Here is a 25,423-nt window from a genome sequence, read left to right as displayed (position 1 = left end):
GAAAATGGAGAGACAGGGTCCCTTCCTTCATGGATCTCACAGACCAGCAAGAAAGACCTAACTAAATAATCACAGACATAATATGGGTAATAGCTTCTAGGGCTGCCAGGAGACGTATAGTTAGCCCTCCAAATCTGTGGGTTCTACATGGAAGGATTCAACCAACAGTGGATTGAAAGTATTTTTAAATCAATACAAAATAACAATACAAGAATAAAAATAATACAAATTTTAAGGTACAGTATAAGGCCAGGTGCGGTGGATTGCCTGAGCTCACCAGTTTGAGACCGGCCTAAGCAAGAACAAGACTCCCGTCTCTAAAAATAAATGGGCATTGTGGTGGGCACCTGTAGTCCCAACTACTCAGGAGGCTGAGGCAAGAGAATCGCTTGAGCCCAAGAGTTTAAGGTTGCTGTGAGCTGTGATGATGCCACAACACTCTACCAAGGGTGACAAAGTGAGACTCTGTCTTAAAAAAATAAATAAATAAAAATACAGTGTACAACTACTTATATAGCATTTACATTGCATTAGGTATGTTAGGTAACCTAGAGGTGATTTAAAGCCTATGGGAGTATTCCTGTTTGATATGATATTACTAAGGAGCCACCAAAAATATTGCAAGAAATGCCAGAGCTTGCCCGGTGTACAGAAGGGGATTCTATAGTTCTTGAATGTTTAATAGCTGGTGAGCCTCAGCCAGTCATAACATGGTTTCAAAATGGAGTGCTTTTAAAGCAGAACCAGAAGTTTCAGTTTGAAGAAGTCGATCATGGCCATAGATTGTCTATTAATGATATTAATTCTCAAGATCCTGGAAAATATGCATGTGTTGCTTAAAACAGTTCAGGACTAGTTCAGAGTCTTTCAGACCTAACAGTAGAACCTGTCACTTATAGGGAAAATAGTCAATCTGAAAATACTGATGAAATTTATGCAAAACATTCCCAAGATCAACAACTGTCAGTCCAGGGAGAATCTGTAAGGGCACATTTCTATGATGATCCAGCTAGTCCTTTTGCTCCCCAGGCAATGTAAAAGAATATTACATAAGAGAATATTTTCAAAGCCTTGAGACCACTGAGCAGATAGACCAGAAAAAACAGGTGCATTGCACACCTTCTAGAGAAAAACTACCCAGATTTATGCAGGGTACTCGTTCTAGGGCCATAAAAGTCACGAAGCCTATTGTGATTGAACTTATCCAGTGTTGGGACGAAGGGAAAGAGAGAGATGTAAGTGAAAAATCAAAGCTGCACCAAGCAGAGGGTACTGTTTATCCATTTGCTGAGGATGTCAGTGAAGTTAGTGTCAGGAAAGAGGGGAGAAACGATTTTTGAAAACTCAGGTCAGAACAGGAAAATGTATAAGAATGTGCCCAAAGCGACTGTTTACCAAAAATCCACTTTGAGAGAATTTCTGATAGTTGCAAATCAAAAGATCCACCTATTGTGATATCGAAGACCCCCTGGGGGAAGCACGAAATCATAGCATTTGCAAAACTGCAACAGGTAGACAAAGGCGTTCTAGACAAAATCTTCCTCCAAGGAAGTTTGATGACGTAGACTTTTTATTAAAGCAGAGAGATTCAAGATCAACCATGCATCAGGTGGAGAAAATGTCTCCAAACACTGAACCAGATTCTTCCAATGTGGTAATGAATTTGTGGTCCTCCTCTCAAATGCATAAGGAATTTGAAGTATAAGATGGAGAGCAGCAGAAAGAAATAGGCCTTCTAGATCAATCTACAGTCTCTGAAACAGCTGAACAAGCACCCATTACGTTGGACTTAAAGCAGTTTCTCTCTCAAATAGAAAATACAGATGAAAAATTCCAAGGATTGGATAGTAATCAAACGGAAGACGCTTATTTTAAAATCCAACGTCTTGTTTCTAAAACAACCGATATTGCTACTTTGTATTTGATCTGAAACAAATGTATTCTCACACAGGAGATCCAGCTGTGGTGTTCCAAGAGCCGGAAACTGGAGAACGACAGGAAACACATTATAAAGAAGAAATTCCCATTCCTGAAACCTAAAAGTCTGATACACAGAGTATCTCTAAAAACATGCACGATAACATATTTACCAATCAAGAAATTTCTTCCTATCAGGAGTTTTCCACCAGAACTGTGGTGGAGAAAAGTAGTATTGATGAAAATACCTTTTATTTAGAAAAAGACGACCAGGGCGGAGCCTGAGGCTCAAGGAGTAGGGCGCCGGTCCCATATGCTGGAGGTGGCAGGTTCAAACCCAGCCCCGGCCAAAAACTACAAAAAAAAAAAGAAAAGAAAAAGACGACCAATATGTACGAGAACAGAATTTGGAAATTTTAAAAGCCGATCTTCTTCTTAAGTCCTTTTCTGAAGAACTCCACAGTGAATCATGTGCCATACTTCAAGACTCCTCTGCAGAAATGGGAACAGCCGGCATTCCTGAGAAAAAGAGTTCTCTACAAAATGGAAATGGAAGTCTCCTCTCACATTTGAAAAAAGCAGCAAGTAAGGAAGTGCTTTCAAAGGTTTACGAAATGGAAGAAGAATACACGTTAGAAGCAGGGCTGGCATCATTTCAAAGGCAACGTGGTGGATGGAGGAACGTACAAGGGCGGTTTGGAAGAGCGCACAGCTGATGCTCCGGAGGCACAGACGGTCCCCAGACAGCTGTCCCTGAGTCAGCACTTCCCATTCCTGGTAAGTGAAAAACAACAGAATCCATGTGGACAAATGAGTAAAAGAATGGCTGCCTCTAGAGAAGAAAAACGTTATGAAGAAGTTCAAGCTCAAAAGGAAACTTCTCTCTCCACCACGGAAGGAGAATCGATAGAAACCTGTTTTTCTGAAAATCTTCCTAAATCGGAGAAGGAACGCACAACTAAGTCATGGAAGCTCAGGCCTCCTAACACAGTATTTACTTGCTGCTGGGAAGCAAGAGGTTCCTAAAGATGCCAAACCCAAGGCAAGACTTGTCCGGAGTGATTCAGTCACTTTGATGGAGGTTGAAGAAGTGACCCTCAACACTGTTTATGAATACTACAGTCAAAACCAGAAATCATTAGGTCATCTTTTTTCTCCAGAATCTGATATTTCAATTGATGTGGGAAGTCCAACCAGTGAAGAAATCTCTGAGTTAGATCAGTTTTATACCCCACCATCATCTGTTGAACATTTTGAATCTCCAAAGTCTCCTGAATTATATTTATTTTTTATTAAATCATAGCTGTTTACATTAATGCAATCATGGGGTACCATGAGCTGGTTTTATATACAATTTTAAATATTTTCATCACATGATTAACATAGCCTTCCTGGTCTACATTTAGTAAGTTTCACATGTACCCTTGTAAGATGCAAGGTACCACCAATCACCCTCCCTCCACCCACCTACCTCCTCCCTCCCCTCCCCTCCTTCTCACCCTTCCCCATATGCTTAGGTTATAATTGGGTTATAGCTTTCATATGAAAGGTATAAATTAGTTTCATAGTAGGGCTGAGTACATTGGATACTTTTTCTTCCATTCTTGAGATACTTTACTAAGAAGAATATGTTCCAGCTCCATCCATGTAAACATGTAAGAGGTAAAGTCTCCATCTTTCTTTAAGGCTACATAATATTTCATGGTGTACATATACCACCATTTATTAATCCATTCGTGGATCGATGGGCATTTGGGCTTTTTCCATGACTTAGCAATTATGAATTGGGCTACAATAAACATTCTGGTACAGATATCTTTGTTATAATGTGATTTTTGGTCTTCTGGATATATACCTAGTAGAGGAATTGTAGGATCGAATGGCAGGTCTATTTTTAGATCTCTACGTGTTCTCCAAACATCTTTCCAAAAGGAATGTATTAATTTGCATTCCCACCAGCAGTGTAGAAGTGTTCCCTTTTCTCCACATCCACGCCAACATCTCTGGTCTTGAGATTTTGTGATATGGGCTAATCTTACTGGATTTAGATGATCTCTCAATGTAGTTTCGATTTGCATTTCTCTGATGATTAAAGATGATGAGCATTTTTTCATATGTCTGTAGGCCGTGCGCCTGTCTTCTTCAGAGAAGTTTCTCTTCAAGTCCCTTGCCCAGCCTGAGATGGGATGGCTTGTTGAATTATATTTTAATCTTGCAGATAGAACTAAACAACAGATCAACAGATCCAGGAGGTGAGACCATTGAAAGATATTCCACACCTTTAGAAGTTGCTGAAAGGTACTCAACACTTTCTGAGGGAGAGATAGCAGAGATACTCTACACCCTCAGGGGAGACGCTAGAGAGATGTTCTATTCCCAGTGGAGGACCAAACCCCACTGGAAGTTTTAAAATGTACCCATCAAAAATAGAAAGGGAAGGCAGTACGCTGAGTGAGCATTTCTATACGCCTACAGAAGACTGAAGTTTAGCTTATGAAATATGGCGTTCTGATTTGCTTGAACCAAAAGACAATGAAATGCCTCCATCTCTTTTTTTTTTTTTTTTATTTGGCCGGGGCTGGGTTTGAACCCGCCACCTCCGGCATATGGGACCAGCGCCCTACTCCTTGAGCCACAGGGGCCGCCCAATGCCTCCATCTCTTATGGAACCTCTGACCAAAAGGAAAATATACGAAAACATAACATTAGGCTTCATTGTTGAAGTTGTGGGCCTTCCAGTTCCTGGTGTGAAATGGTATCGAAATAAATCCTTACTGGAGCCAGATGAAGGAATCAAAATGGAAAGGGTGGGTAATGTGTGTTCTTTGGAGATTTCTAACATTCAAAAAGGAGAGGGAGGAGAGTACCTGTGCCATGCGGTGAACATCATCGGGAAGCAAAGAGCTTCGCACAGGTAGATGTAATGCCCAGGAGCAGAGAGTGGTGGCGCTCACACCTCCAGTAACACATCAGCACATCCTGGGGTTTGAGCTGGAAAACACCAAGTCATCAAGAATGCCTCCTCCTCAAAAAATGGTCCTGGAAGTCGAATTAAGTGAAAAAGAGGTCAAAGAATTTGAAGTGAAAATAGTCACAGTTCCCGAATTTACTCCTGATCATAAAAGCATGATTGTAAGTCTAGATGTTCTTCCATCGAATTTTGTAGGTCCAAATATGGACGCAAGGAAAGGAGAAGACGAGGATTTAAAAATTGATTTAGAAGTATTTGAAATGCCTCCTTGTTTTATCATGCCTATTTGTGATTTTAAAATTCCAGAAAATCCAGATGCTGTATTCAAATGTGCAGTCATAGGCATCTCTTCTCCAGAAGTGAAGTGGTATAAGGGATGAATGTGTATTGAGCCAGATAATATATATTTTTTTTTTTTTGTAGAGACAGAGTCTCACTTTACGGCCCTCGGTAGAGTGTCGTGGCCTCACACAGCTCACAGCAACCTCCAACTCCTGGGCTTAAGCGATTCTTTTTTTGCCTCAGCCTCCCGAGTAGCTGGGACTACAGGCGCCCGCCACAACGCCCAGCTATTTTTTGGTTGCAGTTTGGCGGGGGCCGGGTTTGAACCCGCCACCCTCGGTATATGGGGCCGGCGCCTTACCGACTGAGCCACAGGCGCCACCCTTGAGCCAGATAATATTAAATATGTGATTAGTGAGGAGAAGGGAAGTCACACCCTCGGACTTTGAAACGTCCCTCCTTCTGATAGCACAGTGTACAGGTGCAAAGCTGTGAACCGTGTGGGAGAGGCGATCTGCTGGATTCCTCACCATGGGAGATTCTGAAACATTTGCTATAACAGCAAAGCAAAGCAAAGTGACTTTAAGCAGTTTAAAGGAAGAGTTCATCTTAAAGAGCAGTTACACAGACAGCTTTTTTGAATTTCAGGTAGCGGAAGAACCCCCCCCCCCCCAGGTATAAAAGGCTTTCTGACTGTCAGGCAGTATAAGGCACAGGTGCATTATTTCCAGGGTTTAGGCCGTGGCTCTCTGAGACCCACAGTTTGCTGGTACAAAGATGGGAAATCAGTTCAGGGAGCAAGGTTTAGTGCTGAGGAAAGTGGCATAGGCTTCCACAACCTATTTATAACAAGTTTAGCAAAAACTGATGAAGGCGAGTAGGGTGTGTAGCTAAGAATGCGTCAGGAGCGGCTGAGACCTGTGCAACTCTCACCTGCACTTAAGAGCAATGTTTCAGTGCGTTGGTAATTATCAGAATTGATGTCAGTGCTTTGACATTTTTGAAATTGTATGGATCTAATAAACTCCAAATATGTCTCCTGTATTTGAAGGCATTACCGTGAAGGCCCCTGGGGAAGTATTCTCACTATGTAGAAATCTCATCTTTGTAATACTTGTAAATATTTTGTTATCTGTAGAATCAGCACTTGTGTCAATTATGCTGTGTATCACCAAGCACCATGAAACATCTCCTTGGTGAAAGAAAGAGAGAGAGAGAGAAAGAGAAAGAAAGAAAGAAAGAGGATGTGCTTATGGTACATGCAAACACTACACCATCTTACATGTACGTATATAAGGGTCTTAAGCATCCATGGATAGTGGTGTCCTGGGGATGGGGGTGTCCTGGGAGCAGTCCCCTGCGGACACCGAGAGACAACTGTACACAGTGCTGGAGAGCTTACAACTTAGTCACAAGGACCTAGTCACGAGGTGAGTAAAGGATTCCCAGAAGAAAAGGTGATGGAGCTTAGAACTGAAGGATTTAAAGTGGTTAACCAGGGAGAAGGGAGAAAGGGGCGCCAAGACTTCTGGCATTCCTTGAACAAAGACCCTATGAAGGGAGGGAGCTTGGTATGTTTGAAGAACTAAAAAATGCTGGTTTACCTGAGGGTAGGGAGGCTGGGGGTGCAGGTGGGGCACCTGGGCAGGGGCAGGCATGCTGGCCAGAGCCAAGCAGGGGCTGTCCTTTACCTTAAGAGTCACCTTTTCAACCACCCAATGTGTGCAGAACAAACACTCAATGAAACATCTGCATGTTGCAAACACCTTAGGTGCTGCTGGTGGGAGTATAAAGTTGTACGACTTCTAGGTGGGGCAATTTCACCACATTTTCAAAATAACAAATAGGTATGTCTTTTTACCCAGCAACTTACTCTATAAGGAGTGATCCTACAGATATTTGCCTGAGTATGAAATGACACTTGAACAGGGTCATTCACTGCAGCTTATAGTAACAGAAGGATGTAAATAAACCCTTACTAGGTGATTACCGAAAAAGTTGTGCTATCTCCATGCAGTGGACTAATATGCACCATGCAAAAGGAATAATGAAGGTTTTCATGTGTTGTTTTGAAAGAACTCTTAGATCATTACGTTAAAAAAAAAATCAAGGTGCAGGACAGAGTTCATAATGGACTAAAAAAGTCATGTGAGTGACTTTTAAAAAAAAGGGCACCAGGAAAAAAATACGAGCAGTTTTTATGTGCATAGAATAGCTCTGAAAGGAGGCAGGAGAAACTGGTAATGTTGCTCCCCACTTGGTGGGGGGAGGGGTATCTGGGGACTGGGTTGGAAGGAGCTTCTTTTACTGAATTTTAAACCGTGCAAAGGTCTTACCTATTCAATGACTAAGAAAATTTACATTAAATATTCACTGACTAAATGAACAGCTAGAAAACTAATTTATTTTTTAAATGGCTTCCAAACAGGACTCCCCTCTGCTGTTTAGATGAAAAGAATTTAGTGAGTTGGCAACCTATAATCCTAGCGCTCTGTGAGACTGAGGTAGGTGGATCACTTGAGCTCATCAAGACCAGTCTGAACAAAAGCAAGACCCCCATCTCTACTAAAAATTAACAGGGTGTAGTAGTGCACACCTGTAGTCCCAGCTACTCGGGAGGCTGAGACAAGAGGATCACTTGAGTCCAAGAGTTTGAGGTTGCTGTGAGCTATGACACCACAGCACTCAACCCCAGGGAGACTGAATGAGACTCTGCCATAAAATAATAAATAAAATAAAACAAAAATAGAAAAACTAACTGGGTATGGGGGTGCATGCCTATAGTCCCAGCTACTTGGGAGGCTGAGGCAAGAGGATTGCTCTAGCCCAAGAGTTTGAGGTTGCTGTGAGCTATGATGCCACACCACTCTACCCAAGGTGACAGAGAGAGACTCTTTCTAAAAAGAAAAAAAAAGAGAATTTAGGGAGTCCTGGCCCCTGCCCCACTCTCTGATTCCCCACACACCTTCTCAAGGGAATTTACCAGTAAATGAGATTTGGGGGCGTTTAGACAGGGTGGTTGGATGAAAATACTTGTTTTGTCAATGGGCCTCATTTCCAGGAAAGGGCCTCTCTCACCCTGGAAGAGGCTTATCTCTTTGGGTTTAATAAGTGTATAGGATATAGGTTGATAATTAGAGGATCATTACTAAAAGAATGGAATCATAATTTATGGAGAAAATGGTAGAATATGAAAACATAAAAGATGAAAAATTAAAATGAGAAGAAAGGAAACAGATAAAATGGATGGTAAGTGAAAAACAGAGAATAGCACGTGAGCTATGACAATCCCCAGAAATGAAGACGTCCCAGCCTTCAAAAACCATCAGGCATGTGTGTTTTTGTTTTTTTCTTTTTTTGTAGAGACAGAGTCTCACTGTACCGCCCTCGGGTAGAGTGCCATGGTGTCACACAGCTCACAGCAACCTCTAACTCTTGGGCTTACGCGATTCTCTTGCTTCAGCCTCCCGAGCAGCTGGGACTACAGGCGCCCGCCACAACGCCCGGCTATTTTTTTGTTGTTGTTGCAGTTTGGCTGGGGCTGGGTTTGAACCCGCCACCCTCGGCATATGGGGCTGGCGCCCTACTCACTGAGCCACAGGCGCTGCCCAGGCATATGTGTTTTTATAGGCAAGTTTAATTAATCTTCTAGGAGACATAAAATCCTTAATTTATGCAAATACACAGGAAAATCAATATTTCAGAGAATAAAAACAAAAGAAGGGACTCCATACAACGCGTTTTGTAAAGCTAATCTCGATTTCAAAGTCTGGTAAGAATAGTAGAGGAAAACAAAATTGTGACTCAACCACACATTTTTTCATAGGTTAAAAAAAGGCTTGTCTCAGGACCCACAGAAACACAATTTGGGAGTTTTCCAAGCTTTTTTAATTAGCCTCCTTGCTGAAAACCTGTACCTGGGTTTCTAAAGTTGTAACTGGCTCCTAGAGATGCAATCATCTCTGCACAGTGGACTCATTAAAAAGTCTGATGGTCAGTGTTTTCCTGCATAAAAACAAACATCTAAAAGCATTTACAAAATCAGGGAACTCAACACAAAGCAGGTAAGGACAGAATGTCTTGAGCTCCCGAACTGCAGCGACCAGCATTGGTCTGTGGTTCTGATTAAATTCCAGAGGAAAGGGCGACTGGCGGTAAGGGCCACGCAATGTCATCACTTTGGCTTGATAAGCGGGATGAAAGGGAGGCCAAGGGCTAACCTCCAGGAGTTCCCTGTTTCTCTGGGCAGGAAGGCAGCTCCAGGTGCTAAAGGAAGAAAGCAGCTATGTGCTGGGTCCCAGTGTCCCCTCTGCCAGATCTAAGGCATGAATCAGGTTGACTGAATAAAGGAGGAAGCAACAGAAAAGAGTGGAAACAAGAGGGGGATGGAGATCTTCAACCTGCAGCCCTCTGTTTGTGCTGCGCTGTGATTTCTAGAACAACTCTATGGAGAAAGTACTACTGCTCCCTACCCCATTTTGATGATGAGGAAACTGAGGCTTAGAAGTGTACCCCCTTTACCTAAATTCTCACAACTCCCGAGTGCCCAGGTCAGGATATCAGCACAGGTCTCTCTGCTGCCAGGGCCCATTTTTTTCCTGGCCCACCCTTAATGCACTCAGCAGTACCCACTTGTGAGTTCGCAATAAACATGTTGCTTTTAAGAACCTGTGCCATTTTTGTTTTAAGTATTGCTTCTTGGGCCAGGGATGGTGGCTCATACCTGTAATCCTAGCACTCTGGGAGGATGAGGCAGGAGGATTGCTTGAGGTTAAGAGTTCAAGACCAGCCTAAGCAAGAATGAGACCACATCTCTACCAAAAATTGAAAAATTAGCCGACCACACCCGCCTGTAGTTCCTGCTACTCAGGAGGCTGAGGCAGGAGGATTGCTTGAGCTCAAGATTTTGAGGCTGCAGTAAGCTATGATTGTGCCACTATGCTCTCACCTGTTTAAAAACTACCGGCGGGTGTGGTCGGCTAATTTTTCAATTTTTGGTAGAGATGAGGTCTCATTCTTGCTTAGGCTGGTCTTGAACCCCTAACCTCAAGACTCTGTCTCAAAAGAAGAAAAAACAGTCCCAATGCTTAGTGTGTCCTAAGTACTGAAAATAGAGTTACTCGTCATAAAAATCATTCCAGAGTGCCCCTCCCACCATCTCTTTCTCTCTTGTTTTCTCTGCCATTTCCTCTTCCACCTGCTACATTTTGTTTTCTTTGCACAACCTGCAAAGGTGGCATTTTCTTTTTTTTTTTTTTATTGTTGGGGATTCATTGAGGGTACAATAAGCCAGGTTACACTGATTGCAATTGTTAGGTAAAGTCCCTCTTGCAATCATGTCTTGCCCCCATAAAGTGTGACACACACCAAGGCCCCACCTCCCTCCTTCCCTCTTTCTGTTTCCCCCCCCATAACTATAATTGTCATTAATTGTCCTCATATCAAAATTGAGTACATAGGATTCATGCTTCTCCATTCTTGTGATGCTTTACTAAGAATAATGTCTTCCACTTCCATCCAGGTTAATACGAAGGATGTAAAGTCTCCATTTTTTTTTAATGGCTGAATAGTATTCCATGGTATACATATACCACAGCTTGTTAATCCATTCCTGGGTTGGTGGGCTTTTAGGCTGTTTCCACATTTTGGCAATTGTAAATTGAGCTGCAATAAACAGTCTAGTACAAGTGTCCTTATGATAAAAGGATTTTTTTCCTTCTGGGTAGATGCCCAGTAATGGGATTGCAGGATCAAATGGGAGGTCTAGCTTGAGTGCTTTGAGGTTTCTCCATACTTCCTTCCAGAAAGGTTGTACTAGTTTGCAGTCCCCACCAGCAGTGTAAAAGTGTTCCCTACTCTCCACATCCACGCCAGCATCTGCAGTTTTTTTTTTTTTTTTCAATTTTTTTTGTAGAGACAGAGTCTCACTTTATGGCCCTCAGTAGAGTGCCGTGGCCTCACACAGCTCACAGCAACCTCCAACTCCTGGGCCTAAGCGATTCTCCTGCCTCAGTCTCCCGAGTAGCTGGAACTACAGGTGCCCGCCACAATGCCCAGCTAGCATCTGCAGTTTTGAGATTTTGTGATGTGGGCCATTCTCACCGGGGTTAGATGATATCTCAAGGTTGTTTTGATTTGCATTTCTCTAATATATAGAGATGATGAACATTTTTCATGTGTTTGTTAGCCATTCGTCTGTCATCTTTAGAGAAGGTTCTATTCATGTCTCTTGCCCATTGATATATGGGATTGTTGGCTTTTTTCATGTGGATCAATTTGAGTTCTCTATAGATCCTAGTTATCAAGCTTTTGTCTGATTGAAAATATGCAAATATCCTTTCCCATTGTGTAGGTTGTCTCTTTGCTTTGGTTATTGTCTCCTTTGCTGTACAGAAGCTTTTCAGTTTAATGAAGTCCCATTTGTTTATTTTTGCTGTTGTTGCAATTGCCATGGCAGTCTTCTTCATGAAGTCTTTCCCCAGGCCAATATCTTCCAGTGTTTTTCCTATGCTTTCTTGGAGGATTTTTATTATTTCATGCCTTAAATTTAAGTCCTTTATCCATCTTGAATCAATTTTTGTGAGTGGGGAAAGGTGTGGGTCCAGTTTCAGTCTTTTACATGTAGACATCCAGTTCTCCCAACACCATTTATTGAATAGGGAGTCTTTCCCCCAAGGTATGTTCTTGTTTGGTTTATCGAAGATTAGGTGGTTGTAAGATGTTAGTTTCATTTCTTGGTTTTCAATTCAATTCCAAGTGTCTAAGTCTCTGTTTTTGTGCCAGTACCATGCTGTCTTGACCACTATGGCTTTGTAGTACAGACTAAAATCTGGTATGCTGATGCCCCCAGCTTTATTTTTATTACTAAGAACTGCCTTAGCTATACGGGGTTTTTTCCAGTTCCATTCAAAACGCAGAATCATTTTCTCTAAATCTTGAAAGTATGATGTTGGTATTTTGATAGGAATGGCATTGAATAGGTAGATTGCTCTGGGAAGTATAGACATTTTAACAACGTTGATTCTTCCCATCCATGAGCATGGTATGTTCTTCCATTTGTTAATATCCTCTGCTATTTCCTTTCTGAGGATTTCATAGTTTTCTTTATAGAGGTCCTTCACCTCCTTCGTTAGGTATATTCCTAGGTATTTCATTTTCTTTGAAACTATGGTGAAGGGAGTTGTGTCCTTAATTAGCTTCTCATCTTGACTGTTATTGGTGTACACAAAGGCTACTGACTTGTGGACATTGATTTTATATCCTGAAACATTACTGCATTTTTTGATGACTTCTAGGAGTCTTGTGGTTGAGTCTTTGGGGTTCTCTAAGTATAAGATCATGTCGTCAGCAAAGAGGGAGAGTTTGACCTCCTCTGCTCCCATTTGGATTCCCTTTATTTCCTTGTCTTGCCTCATTATATTGGCTAGAACTTCCAGCACTATGTTGAATAGTAAAGGTGACAGAATAGTAAAGGTGACTGGAACCTTGTCTGGTTCCAGTTCTAAGTGGAAAAGCTTTCAGTTTTACTCCATTCAGTAAAATATTGGCTGTGGGTTTGTCATAGATAGCTTCAATCAGTTTTAGAAATGTGCCACCTATGCTACTCTCCAGTGTTCTAATTAGAAAAGGATGCTGGATTTTATCAAATGCTTTTTCTGCATCTATTGAGAGGATCATGTGATCTTTATTTTTGCCTCTGTTAATATGGTGGATAACGTTTATGGACTTGCGTATGTTAAACCAGCCTTGCATCCCTAAAGGTGGCATTTTCAATAATTCACGTCTACAGCAATGTCCCATGCTTCTTCATCTTTGCCCTAAAGACAGAGACGAAGTGGAGGGACTGGCCTGCCTTGGCCATGGAAGAAGCTAAAATGTAAAGGAGCCAAAATCCAATTGGTGGTGCTTAGGCCATTTTTAAAAAACAACACAGTAGGGCGGCGCCTGTGGCTCAACGGGTAGGGCGCCGGTCCCATATGCCGGAGGTGGCGGGTTCAAGCCCAGCCCCGGCCAAAAATAAAAAAAAAAAAAAAAAACACAGTAAAATTGACTCCTTGGGGGCAGCGTACGGACCTATGAATTTTAGCACATGTACAAATTCACGCAGTCTGTACTCAGGATACACACAGCCCCATTCTGCACCACCCTCCCTGATGGTGTCCCTTGATAGTCACATCCTCCACCCCAAACTCTGGCAACCCTTACGTGTTCTCCATCACTGTAGTTTTGTCTTGAGATTGACATAGACACGGAAACCTTAACCTTTGGAGTCTAGCTTCTTTCACTCAACTCAATGCCTTTGAGATCCATCCAAGTTGGTGTACGTATCGATGTTTCTTTTGATTGCTGAGTAGTATTCCATGTTTGAGCTGTTCAAACAGAACATTCAAACGTCCTTGGAGCTGTTTCTTTGTGAAGGCTGCCTTACTGAAATTCAAAGCAATGGTTCAAAGTGTCAGAAGGTGCATTTTAAAAGCATTTTTTTTAGCCCTATGGTCAGGTCTAGAATATGGCAGAGGGTGATACCCTAGGAACAGATAACGTAAATGTGATGCGTTTGCCATTTGGGAGATAGTCAAGGAGAGTGGTGCAGGGAGCCATCACTGGCACCCAACCCCACTGGTTCCTCCTGCCCAGGTGGGCTTCAGGGATGCTTCATATGGTCTCCCAGGCAACAGGGATCTTCTGCAACAGCCTCCAAAGCCAAACTACATGCCGCCATCTGGTGGCCTTGGCCTCAGCTGCACAAGCTCTTCTACTGCTCCCCTTGAAGAGGGTTAGCCACGTCCCTGGGATCCTTCACTGCCAGGTGCACATCACTCCCCGACAAAGGAAATATTGAAAAGAAGACTTTTGATGACATTTGGGATATCCCCGACATCACCCATTTGCTACCATTTGCAGGTAATCGCAGTTATCTAAAACTCGATCTTTCCACCAATTTCCAGAGACCCCACAAGGTCTGACAATTAGGTTTGTAAACGCATCCTAGAAAAATTGTTATATATCTCACTGTGGAACATCACTCTGGTTACCTTTGAAATACTCCCCTTGGGAAGCTCTGCACCAACACCAAAGCCTACCCCACCCTTCAAGGCAATTTTGGAACTCTTTTTCTAGAATGGCCACGAGTTACCCTTGATATCCCAATTGTCATCAAAAGTATTCCTTTCAATATTTCCTTTGTCTTTGGGTAAAGTAAAAAACCACTGGGGCCTGATCAGGTGAGTCAGGAGGGTGTTCCAATACAGTTATCTGTTTACTGGCTAAAACCTCCCTGGTGGACAGTGCTGTGTGGGCTGGTGCTTTGACGTGATGCAAGAGCCATACCTTCCTCATACTGAGATTTTCAGTTATAATTTTCCTATTTATCCATCAGTGTTTACTTGGTCTGCTATGCTCTCAGTCAACTGATAATTTTAACACACAATTTGATGAATTTTTGCAATGTTCTCATCAGTTCTGCCCATTACTGGTGATCCTGACCTCTCTTCATCAGTGACACTTTCTCTCCCCTCAGAAAAACATTTAATCCATTTGTGCACTGCAGTTTTCTTCATGGGGTTATCCACATAAACTTGGACTAACATTCCCTGATTTCACTTCCATTCTTGGCAAGTTTAATAAGAACTTTAATATTTGTTTGTTTCTCTAATTCAAGCTCCAACATTCTCTTGACAGCACACAAAACACAGTAATGAACACCACTCAGCAAGATATGAACACAGCTGTCAGACACTGATACACTGAGAATACGAAACCTTACCAATTTGTTTTTACAGTGCTGCCAACATAAGTGCATAGTGGCAAGTTCATGAACTTGTCAGTACAGAACACTAAAGAGAGCAAATTATTATTATTTTTTTTTTAGATAGAGTCTCACTCTGTCACCCTGAGTAGAGTGCTGTGTCACTGTCATAGGTCACAGTAACCTCAAAGTCTTCAGCTCAAATGATCCTCTTGCCTCAGGCTCCCAAGTAGCTGGGACTACAGGTGCCCACCACCATGCCTGGCCAGTTTTTCTATTTTCAGTAGAGACAGGATCTTGCTCTTACCCAGCCTGGTCTTGAACTCCTGAGTTCAAGTGATCCACTTGCCTCGGCCTCCCAGAGTGCTAGGATTACAGGCAGGAACCATTGCACCAGCCTGAGAGAAAAATTACCTGTAACCTGGTCGGGACAGAAATATAGGTAGAATTCTTGATATATATGAGCTGTGCAACGTTTGCTGAATTAATGAATAAATGGGTGAATGGTACAACTGCAGAGGAAATGAAGCTGTAATTGACATGCCAGATGATAAATCCACATTCCAAACAATTCTGACATGCTGGCCCTATATGCCAAGATCGATAGAACAAAATACAATTGAGATCCAGATTAAGGCCCTCTGTTTAGGGCCCTCTGCCTACATGCAACAGAAGGGGAAACGCCTGACTAATCCTTGCCATACAGCAACCATTCTCAAACATTTTTAGTCTCAGCCTTGTTTACCTTATTTATTTATTTATTATTTATTTTATTTTATTTTATTTTGAGACAGAGTCTCAAGCTGTCACCCTGGGTAGAGTGCTGTGGCATCACAGCTCACAGCTGAAACTCAAACTCTTGGGCTTATGCGATTCTCTTGCCTCAGCCTCCCAAGTAGCTGGACTACCGGTGCCCGACACAATGTCTGGCTATTTTTTGGTTGCAGTTGTCCTTGTTGTTTACCAGGCCGGGGCTGGCTTTGAACCCACCACCTCCAGTGTATGTGGCTGGCGCCCTAGCGGCTTGAGCTATAGGCGCCAAGCCTCGTTTACCTTCTTAACAATTATTGAGGCCCTCAGACAGCTTTTTTTTAAAGGTTATATATTAATTTTATTGTTTAGAAAGAAAAAGAACTTTAAAAATACTATTAATTTGGGCGGCGCCTGTGGCTCAAAGGGGTAAGGTGCCAGCCCCATATGCCAGAGGTGGCGGGTTCAAACTTAGCCCCGGCCAAAAACTGCATTAAAAATATATATATATACTATTAATTTAAAAACAAAAATGAGAAACCTTTTTTTTTTGTAGAGACAGAGTCTCACTTTATGGCCCTCGGTAGAGTGCCGTGGCCTCACACAGCTCACAGCAACCTCCAACTCCTGGGCTTAAGCGATTCTTTTTTTGCCTCAGCCTCCCGAGTAGCTGGGACTACAGGCGCCCGCCACAACGCCCGGCTATTTTTTGGTTGCAGTTTGGCCGGGGCCGGGTTTGAACCCGCCACCCTCGGTATATGGGGCCGGCGCCTTACCGACTGAGCCAAAGGTGCCGCCCGAGAAACCTTTTATATGTTAACATTATTATGAAAAATAACCCTTTTCAAAAAAAGTTAGGGAGAGGAGTGGCATTCCTTTACATTTTTGTAGAGCTCTTTGAAACAGACGCTTCTGCATTGAGGTTGTTGCAATATGTTGCCCAAGTGGAAGTAGAGGAAAAAAATCCAGCTTCACACAGATATATATTTGGAAAAATGAAGCTTTTTATAATTTTTTCAGATATTCTTCTTGATACCATGCCAAAACTCAACAAGTGGTAGTTTCTTAAAAGTTAGCTCCAACATGGAAAATGAAACATAATGAACTTTTGTAGTCTGTTACATTCAACTCCACTGGCCGTTACAGTTAGACAAGAGGAAAAAGTTCATGAGCTCTATTGTGCAGCATGGTGACTAGAGTTAATGACAATATAGAGTATAACCTTCACAGTTGACTGCCTCCCTACCCTGACACCTCTTTAAGTTAACCTAATTTTCACAAACTGGACACACACCGCATGTAGGTATCAGTACAGTAGGCCTAGATCCTTATGTTGGCCACCTCTGTGTGTTGACCAGTTTGTTACATCCATGGGTGGTCAACTTACAGAGGTTCTACTGCATTGTATTCTTAAAAAAATGCAAAAGTACTTTGGGAACATTGGTTCACGCCTCCAATCCTAGCACTCTGGGAGGCTGAGGGCAGAGGATCGCCTGAGGCCAGGAGTTAAGTGGTGAACCTGACCAAGAGCAAGACCCCATCACTGCAAGAAACACAAAAGTTAGCCTGGTGTAAGTGGTACACACCTATAGTCCCAAATACTTGGGAGGCTGAGGCAGGAGGATCATTTGAGTCCAGGAGTTTGAGGCCACTATGATGACACCACTACAGTGAGACCCTGTCTCACAAAAAGAAAAAGAAAAGCTGTAAGTTCAAACCATTCTATAGAAAAATAAAAATAAAACAACATTTTTTAGAAAGCAAAGATAATGGATATTTAGTGTTCCTACCACAAAAACGAAAACTATGGGGGAAAAAAAGAAAACTATATGAGGTAAGGTATTTGTTAATTAGCTAGATATAACTATTCCATGATGTATATATCCTTCCAAACATTATGTTGCACATGATAAGCACATACAGTTTTATCTGTCAGTTGGGAAAAAAAAAGAAAGTTTAAAAAAAAAATCTCTGGTCTGTGACAGGAAGCTCAATGTCTGTCACTGGTGACAAATTCTGTCAGTTGTTTTCCTTAAGGTGACAGGCTCACTTCATTCATTTCAAGAAAAAGTCTGCCAAATAACTAAGTCTGAATAACCAATTTGTCAATCATTGTTTAAACAAAAAATGGAGTTCTGTGAATAAAGCAGGTAATTTATCTCACATCTCAAATAATCACATAAGTACTTTTCCTCCCGACAACCACCATGCTCATGTATGCTGCACAAGTGCTTTCTGGGTTCTTCCCCTTTTGTCACACACATTTCTGCTGCTTCATCAGGGACATTCTTTATAAAAACTGGTGGTTAAACATGTAACAATTACCCTACCTTGATTCATAGTGAAGACACCAGCAGTGTTACCCGCTTTTGCTTTGGCACCATTGGTGCAAATGTTCACATAGTGGAAAACATAAATACGGTCTTACTATAGTTGGCTTTGGGGACCCCCTTGAAAAGGCTTTGTGGAACCCCAGGAGTCCACGGACCCATACTCGAAAATCCTTCTTGGAGATGCAATTGGGATAAAGCAGAATGCAAAACGAATTTTCATCTCCCTTCTTCTTAATACCATGTCTTCGTTAACTGGATTGTAGTCATTTTTTAAAGAGCCTGCCATCTGATTAGTTTGTATTTGGATGTTAACATGAAAAAAATATATCTTGGAAGATACATCACTAGAGGAAGAAATGAACACCTTTCTATTGGCGGTAATGTCTACACTCAGTCTTGATAGAGACATGGGCGTTTTCCAAGTGAATAAGGTTGATACAAAAAGTGCATTCCAGGCAGGAAGAGGAATCTAGGCAAGTATACATGGAACGAACAGGTGGGAAGCTGGGAGAATGAGGAAGCTATTTGCAAAGGAACGAGGGTGCCAGAGGACATATGCACCTGGAAAGGGAGGGTAACGGGGATATGGGTAAAGGAATGGCCCCATCAGTTTGGGAATGGGAGTATGTGAGACTGGTGAGCGGAGACTGCTTTAGGCTAGCAGCACAGGGGCTGGGAGGCTTAGCCAACTCCAAGGTTATGAGCCCTAGGCAGCTTCAGAGGCCTGAGGAAGCCTCCTCGTCTGCACTCATTGCTTAAAGCTCTAGAGCAGGGGTTCTCAAACTTTTTAAACAGGGGGCCAGTTCACTGTCCCTCAGACGGTTGGAGGGCCGGACTATAGTTTAAAAAAAAAAAAAACTATGAACAAATTCCTATGCACACTGCACATATCTTATTTTGAAGTAAAAAAAACAAAACGGGAACAAATACAATCACACCGCCTCATGTGGCCTGCGGGCCATAGTTTGAGGACCCCTGCTCTAGAGAATGTGGGACCTCCCTCGATGTTGACCTCCCTCGATGTTGGCGGGAAAGGATTCGTTGTCTCCATATCACGATAGCATCAGTTAGGAGGTCTCAGTGTTCCTCAAGTAGAAGTACAGAGTGACTTAGAGAAACCTGACCTGGATTCTAGCACCTGTTCTTAGGGATTCCAACCTGCCAAGCCTCCCCTGACATGGTACAAAGGGGGATTGTTTGTAATGTCCACCTCTTAGGGAGGCAAGGCGGACAGAGGGACAGATTCATTTCAGAAAGCTAGGAGGAAGTTTGGTAACCTTGGCTTTGGGGGAGATACGCTCTCTGCATCGAGACAAACTTCCTGGAGAGGTTTGTGAGAGTACCAGTGCCTGCTCAGGTTTGCCTCTAATCAACTCCCACGCATTAGTGATGAGACAACTTAGCTAAGAAATAACCATCACCTCTCAACCTTCCCCATTACTGTAAAGTAGTAAACTGTCCCCCCCCCACACACACACACAAAAAAAAAAAAAGAGAGAGAGAAACACCATAGATTGCCTGGTATTCTCATTCTTTCATTCAGTCAACATTTCCGGCTCACTGCCTGGGCAGCAGGTACACAACTGGCCCAGAGGATTCTTTTTTTTGTTTGTTTGAGACAGAACCTCAAGCTGTCACCCTGGGTAGAGCGCCATGGCATCACAGCTCACAGCAACCTCCAACTCCTGGGCTCAAGCGATTCTCCTGCCTCCGCCTCCCAAGTAATTAGGATTACAGGCGCCCGCCACAATGCCCGGCTAATTTTTGGTTGCAGCCGTCATTGTTGTTTGGCAGACCCGGGCTGGATTCAAACCCGCCAGCTCAGGTGTATGTGGCTGGCGCCTTAGCCGCTTGAGCCACAGGCGCTGAGCCTGGCCCAGAGGAGTCTACAAAGACCAATGCATGGTTCCTGACCTCCAGGGGTTCCCTCTCAGATTGGGGAGAAAATTACATAGAGCAACGACTACAAAGTCACCTCTCCAGAGAAGTTCCAAACTCCTTAGCAAGACCTGCAAGGCACTGCAGGATTGGGTTCTCATGGCCCATTGCTGCCTCACCTCCTCCACACACCACAGTGTCTCAACCACACCGAACAGCGTGGGCGTCCCGGAACAGATGCTTTTTTTGTGCCTTTGCTCAAACTGCTCCTCTGCCTGGAATGCTCCTCCCCAAGTTAGCAAAGATCCCAGCTGAAAGACAGGAGATGCCCGAACCTTAATTCAACTTCTGAAATTTTATTTCACCTGGATGGGACATTTCAGTTAAATGAATTGAGTCTGTTTTGTGACTTAAAATTAAACCACAGCTTTGGGGTTTTTAAACCTAAGATTAGCAGAAAATTTTGAGGCTTGTCCCAGTTTTCATCTTGGGACGGGGAGAAGGAAAACCTTCAGAAAAAATGTAAAGGAGTACTGGGAGAAAAAGATAAATCTATTTTAGGATAACATCCTATAAGTCACGATAGCTCAGCCTTCCAGCAATCCGCATCTATCTACCTTTCCCTAGACTGTGAGCTTCTGCCTCACAGTCCTTAGAGCAGCGGTTCTCAACCTGTGGGTCGCAACCCACAGGAACTGTATTAAAGGGTTGCAGCATTAGGAAGATTGAGAACCACTGCCTTAGAGGAAGGACCATGCAGACAGCAAGGGCTCAGTAAAAATGAGGGTGGGTGCTAAGGCAGGAAATAACAGGCAGGGCAGGCTCTGTCCCAGGGAGCACATGCTGGTGGCAGGACTAAAGACCCACACTGCCCAAGGAATCAGCCTCCAGTGTGGCGGTGTCTCTCAAAGGAGGCACGAGTGTTCTAGCGACAGATGCGTCTTTCTTGCTTTTATAAACTAAATGAACCCCAGAAAGGCAACATGAGTGCAAACAGGTCACCAGCAAAGGTGTAGACAGCAGATCCTTCCCAGCTGACACTGTGCTTGTACAGCGGACTCCACAGAGACAACGGGACCTCCCTAAAGAGAAGGGCATGACTAGGGAATCCAAAGACAAGGGGAGGCGGTGGCATGGCTGACAGCCCACCTGTGTGCACTGCCTTAATCTCATCAGCCGAAGGATGTACAACCTATTCTGGTGAAGAAAATGAGGTTGACAGGTTAATGAAGCCACCCCAAATCACACTAAGCAACGAGGCTGGAATTTAAATTGAGGTCTGGCTCTAGAGCACCTTCCATCATACCACACTGCCTGACTCTTGGGTCAAGCAGCTTTCATTTCCTTCAAATTTTGGGAGGCTACTCTATAAACTTTCAACTGTGCATTTAAGAGCTGTGGCCTACCAATCCTTGCAGGGCTCCAGGGCTGGAAGTCGGAGGGGAGAGCACAGGACAGCTGCTGAGGACAGGAGGGGCTCTCTCAGGCTTCAAGCAGTGCCCCTGTCACCTCTCTGTCCCTGTTGTGTGAATCCTGCCTCCCCTGTCTTGGGACCCCAACGTGGCTTCACAAGGGCCGGTGGGAAGCAGCCAGCCCCACCCCTGGGTGGTTCCCACACAAGCTCACCTCACTCCAGGGCTGGGCACCCACTGTCTTGACACCTAGTGAGTCGGCACAACTGATCAAGCACCTATCAATCAACTAAAGATCATGGAATCACCCCTGGGGACCAGTCAAGAACCAAGGACACCAACTCCTCCCCAAACCCCAACCTGCCTTTACTCATTACTCCTCTCTTTCCTGACAGGCCTGGCATACAACCAACCCCACTCCGGGATCACGACACACCTACCACCTGAGGCTGGGCTGCCCTGGCTCCAGGGGCGGTGGGGGTAGGGATGGAGAACTGGCTCAGTTTTGGCCTGGCCTGAAACCCCTCGGCTTGCCCTCACCCTGGCGGGGCAAATCTGACCTTCTCAGCTGTTGCTGAACGGAGGGAGTTGTGCCTGGTCATCTCTGAAGAACAATCCCTCCTGGGCAGCTTTGTATCTGATTCTCCTGCATCCCAACAGCGAGTACGACAGCACAGTACCGAGAAGACGTGATTAGGAATGAACGGCATGTGGGTTGAAAAGAGACACGAGGTTCACAAACCAATATGTTTACTTCATTGTCAGCTGTGTACACGTGTACATACAGAGGTGTCTGAGTCACTGAAGTCACAAAATTGCAAGGACACAAACACATGCTAGCTTATCCCTCCGGCTGAGCGCCCCTGTGTGCCTTCTCTTGGTATCTCAGGCTGCCCTATCCACTCAGGCCAGTTCTCCCGGAGCCCACTCTCCTTCCCTCCCTTCTGTTCTTTAGTCATGGTGGCAACACAGGGAAGGGCCGGTCACGGGTCCACAGACACTGAACCCACCAGTGTCTATTGCCACTGCTTTGGCCCTCTTCCTTGTCCACGTAGTGCACATTTCACCACCTCAAAGACACTACAAACTCAAGAACACTACAAGTTGCTTGAAGGCAAGTACTGACGGGGCATGGAGACGTGGGAGCCAGGAGGAACAGATCTTTGGCAGACGGCGAGGCACTGTACAGCAATGAGGGCTCAGGGGCCACAAGCCGGACAGAGTAAGCTACAAAGAGATGACTACGACCCGACATGGTGTGTGCTGGGGCAGAGGAGGTGCAGCAGGAGTGGTTCCTCCAGAGGGGACATTGACTGCTGCTATCCTGTACCGTACCCTGTGTTAGGCACTTCAACTCCATCTCATCTGATCCTCACAAAAGAGGAAGCTGAGCTCCAAGGCAATACCTGTGAAAAGCCACTGAGGGGGGTTTAAATCCAGATCTGTCTGGTTCTAAGACCCACCCTCTTTCTTCGGTACAGGCTGCCACCTGAGGGAATGTCTACATTGGGATTCAAAGAGTGGTAAAGAGATCTCCAGAATAAATGAATCACTTTCAGAGCAAAGTAAAAAAACAAAAAAACAAAAACAAAAAACACACTAAAAAAACAAAAAAACACCATATTCTCTCCTAATTTCACATCATTACTGGCTGGAAGAGCAAACATAAAGGATGCTGGAAACATGGCTGCGGCGAGAAGAATCGTCTGAGCCAAGTCAGCTTCTCCCTCTCCTGATGTTTCGCTCTTTCAGCTGATGAGGCCGATGATTATTTCAAAACAGCTGCTGCTGCTGCCGAGTTCCAAAAGAAGAGAGGTCTCTCAGCTTCACACGTGTTCAGGACGGCTTCACTCGCTGGGCCTCAGAGTCTCAGTTTTGTTTTTTATACTGCAAGACAGAGAGATTAGAAGTGGGGGAGGGGGCTCGGTACCCATAGCACAGTGGTTACATCATGGCCACGTACACTGAGGGTGGCAGGTTCGATCCCGACCCAGGCCAGCTAAACCATAACAACTGTAACAAAAAATAGCCGGGTGTTGTAGCAGGTGCCTATAGGCCCAGCTACTTGGGAGACTGAGGCAAGAGAATAGCTCAAGCCCAAGAGTTTGAGGTTGCTGTGAACTGTGACGCCATGGTACTCTATGAGGGCAACAAAGCGAGACTCTGTCTCAAAAAACAAAAAATAAATTTAAAAAAAAATTGGGGGAGGGAAGCCGATGGGGGGTATTCTGGTGAAATCTGGAGTCTTCGTGATCTGGGCCTCACCTGCTTCCTGCAGGGGCTTCCCAAAGGTGGTGAAGCCCAGTCAGGAGCCCCTGACAAGTCAAATCTCTAGTTCACACCTGGACTCCCTTTCTTCTTTAATGAAAAAGGAAAGTGATGGGACAGGAGAGGGAGGATGATAAAAAAACTGAGGACATTAGCTGAGCACAGTGGCTCAGACCTGTAATCCCAACTACTCAGGAGATAAGCAGGAAGACACGGCCAATGAGTTTGAGACCAGCCTGGGCAACACAGCAAGACGTCACCTCAGAAAAAGAAAAAGAAACTGGAGACAGTAGAATTGAAACTGTGGAGGCACCCACCCTTCTCTGTGAGTCCTGTTTGGAGGAAAAATAATCTCAGGCAGAGGAGGACACTCAGAAGCCAGCTAGTCCCATCACTGAGTTTAAAAATTGGGACCCTGGGCCCCAGATGTGGAGAATCTGAGTGAGGACAGAGAGGTGGGGCATACTCTAGCTCGCAAGGTTCTTCTCCACCCACCCCCGCCCCCTGCTAGGTTCTTCTAATACCAGGACTAAGGGTCAAGAAGCCAGTCTACATTCCTGACTCCCTCTCTCCACAAAAACAGATCCTTGAGTATTTCCTCGTATTCCTACCCTAGGACGAATACCCCCAGAGGCAGGGCGCTCACTCCCCAAGACAGCCCTCCTCTCTGAGACGGCACAGTGCCGCCGCCAGCCTTACACTATTGCATCCCTTCCCTCCCAGAAAACTGTCCTCTTCTCCCTGCGGCCCCTTCTCAGCTCATTCAGCGCTGTTAGGCAGAAATTCACTTTTAAGGATGAAAGGTGACACCATCAGCCCTCCACCTTGCAGAAAATAAATGCAACCAGAAGAATCTGAGCTTCTGGAGGAGGGGGGCAGTGGGCTGGGAACTGCCTCAGCACACTCTCAACTGTAGGGCAGGGGCGGCCCCTAGTGGTCACGGACATCACAGCAGTGTCACCCCACCGTGCAGGTGGAGGCAGGAGCCAAGAACCTACTTTGTTCATGATCCAGTCAGCATCTTCAATGGCTCTCTTAATAATCTGCTGGATTCTCTCAGGGTTGTCTTCATCTGAATGAACCCGGAAACTCTAGAAGTTTAAGCACAAGGAAAGATGACTCAGCAAAATTCCCAGGATGAGCAGCTTCTGAGTATTGCTCAGAGCCCAGGTACATGCCTGGGTTTTATACTCAGCATCTCTCTTCATTACGATTATTGCCCTTAAAAATAAGGAAACAGAGGCTAAGAAATCCTAACTTGCTGCTAAGGATTGGCATTTGAATTCTATTTTACAGTCTGTTTGAATGCAAAGCTCATACTCCAGACAGCAGGACAGTTGCAAAAAGGAAGACTGGCCCCCAAATGAAGCTGGGCCCAAAGGTTATGAGGCAGCAGAGGCCAAGGAGAAACTTCAATCCCTGTTTAGTTTGCTCCTCAGGGAAGCTGCTTTCACCACTGTGAGACCTCTGCTTGGGCCCTGCATCCGGGGGGAAGAGGCCTCTTTGGCCCAGTGTGGAAAGCCAACAAGGAAGGGAAGAGTGAAGGGTGGCTGGTAGGAAATCCAGCCAGACCCAGTGCAGAGGGGGTGCTGCTGTGAGCTCCCAACCAGAGGTTCGCCCTCAAGAAGCGACCTGAGATGCAGTTTACTGGAGTGGTGCTCAGAGCCCTTCAAAAAGAACCAGCACCTCCCAGGCCTGTCACTCCCAACCCTACACAGCCTCCCACCCACCTTTAGGAACCACCTCAACACCAACCAGCTCACTGCTCCCTTCTCCATGTTTCCACAGCCCTCTGGGGCTACCTCTATTTTTTTTACTTTTCACCTTAACATTTGTTTAAGTTTTAGTTTTTAACTTTTTATTT

General features: G+C 44.4%; 1 protein-coding gene and 1 pseudogene across 5 annotated transcripts in view; one reads left to right on the top strand and one right to left on the bottom strand.

The window, feature by feature from the left end:
- Positions 1-1,145: 1,145 nt before the first annotated feature.
- Positions 1,146-6,113, top strand: LOC128571071 (uncharacterized; annotated as a pseudogene).
- A 13,361-nt stretch (positions 6,114-19,474) lies between these two features.
- The window catches only part of LYRM9 (LYR motif containing 9), a 44,478-nt gene continuing 38,529 nt past the window's right edge, over positions 19,475-25,423 (bottom strand). For all 5 annotated transcript variants that reach the window (XM_053570118.1, XM_053570119.1, XM_053570117.1 and 2 more), the window contains 2 exons: positions 24,558-24,650; positions 19,475-23,178 (listed from right to left, as the gene is read on the bottom strand). In XM_053570118.1, coding sequence (XP_053426093.1) covers positions 23,161-23,178; positions 24,558-24,650 — 111 coding nt within the window. In that variant the 3' untranslated portion in view covers positions 19,475-23,160. The remainder of the gene's footprint in view (positions 23,179-24,557; positions 24,651-25,423) is intronic.

The sequence above is a fragment of the Nycticebus coucang genome, chromosome 18, assembly GCF_027406575.1.
Source record: "Nycticebus coucang isolate mNycCou1 chromosome 18, mNycCou1.pri, whole genome shotgun sequence".
In the NCBI taxonomy this organism is placed as follows: Eukaryota; Metazoa; Chordata; class Mammalia; order Primates; family Lorisidae; genus Nycticebus; species Nycticebus coucang.
The sequence above is the reverse complement of the archived record's forward strand: the minus strand, read 5'-3'. Positions and strand labels throughout refer to the sequence as shown.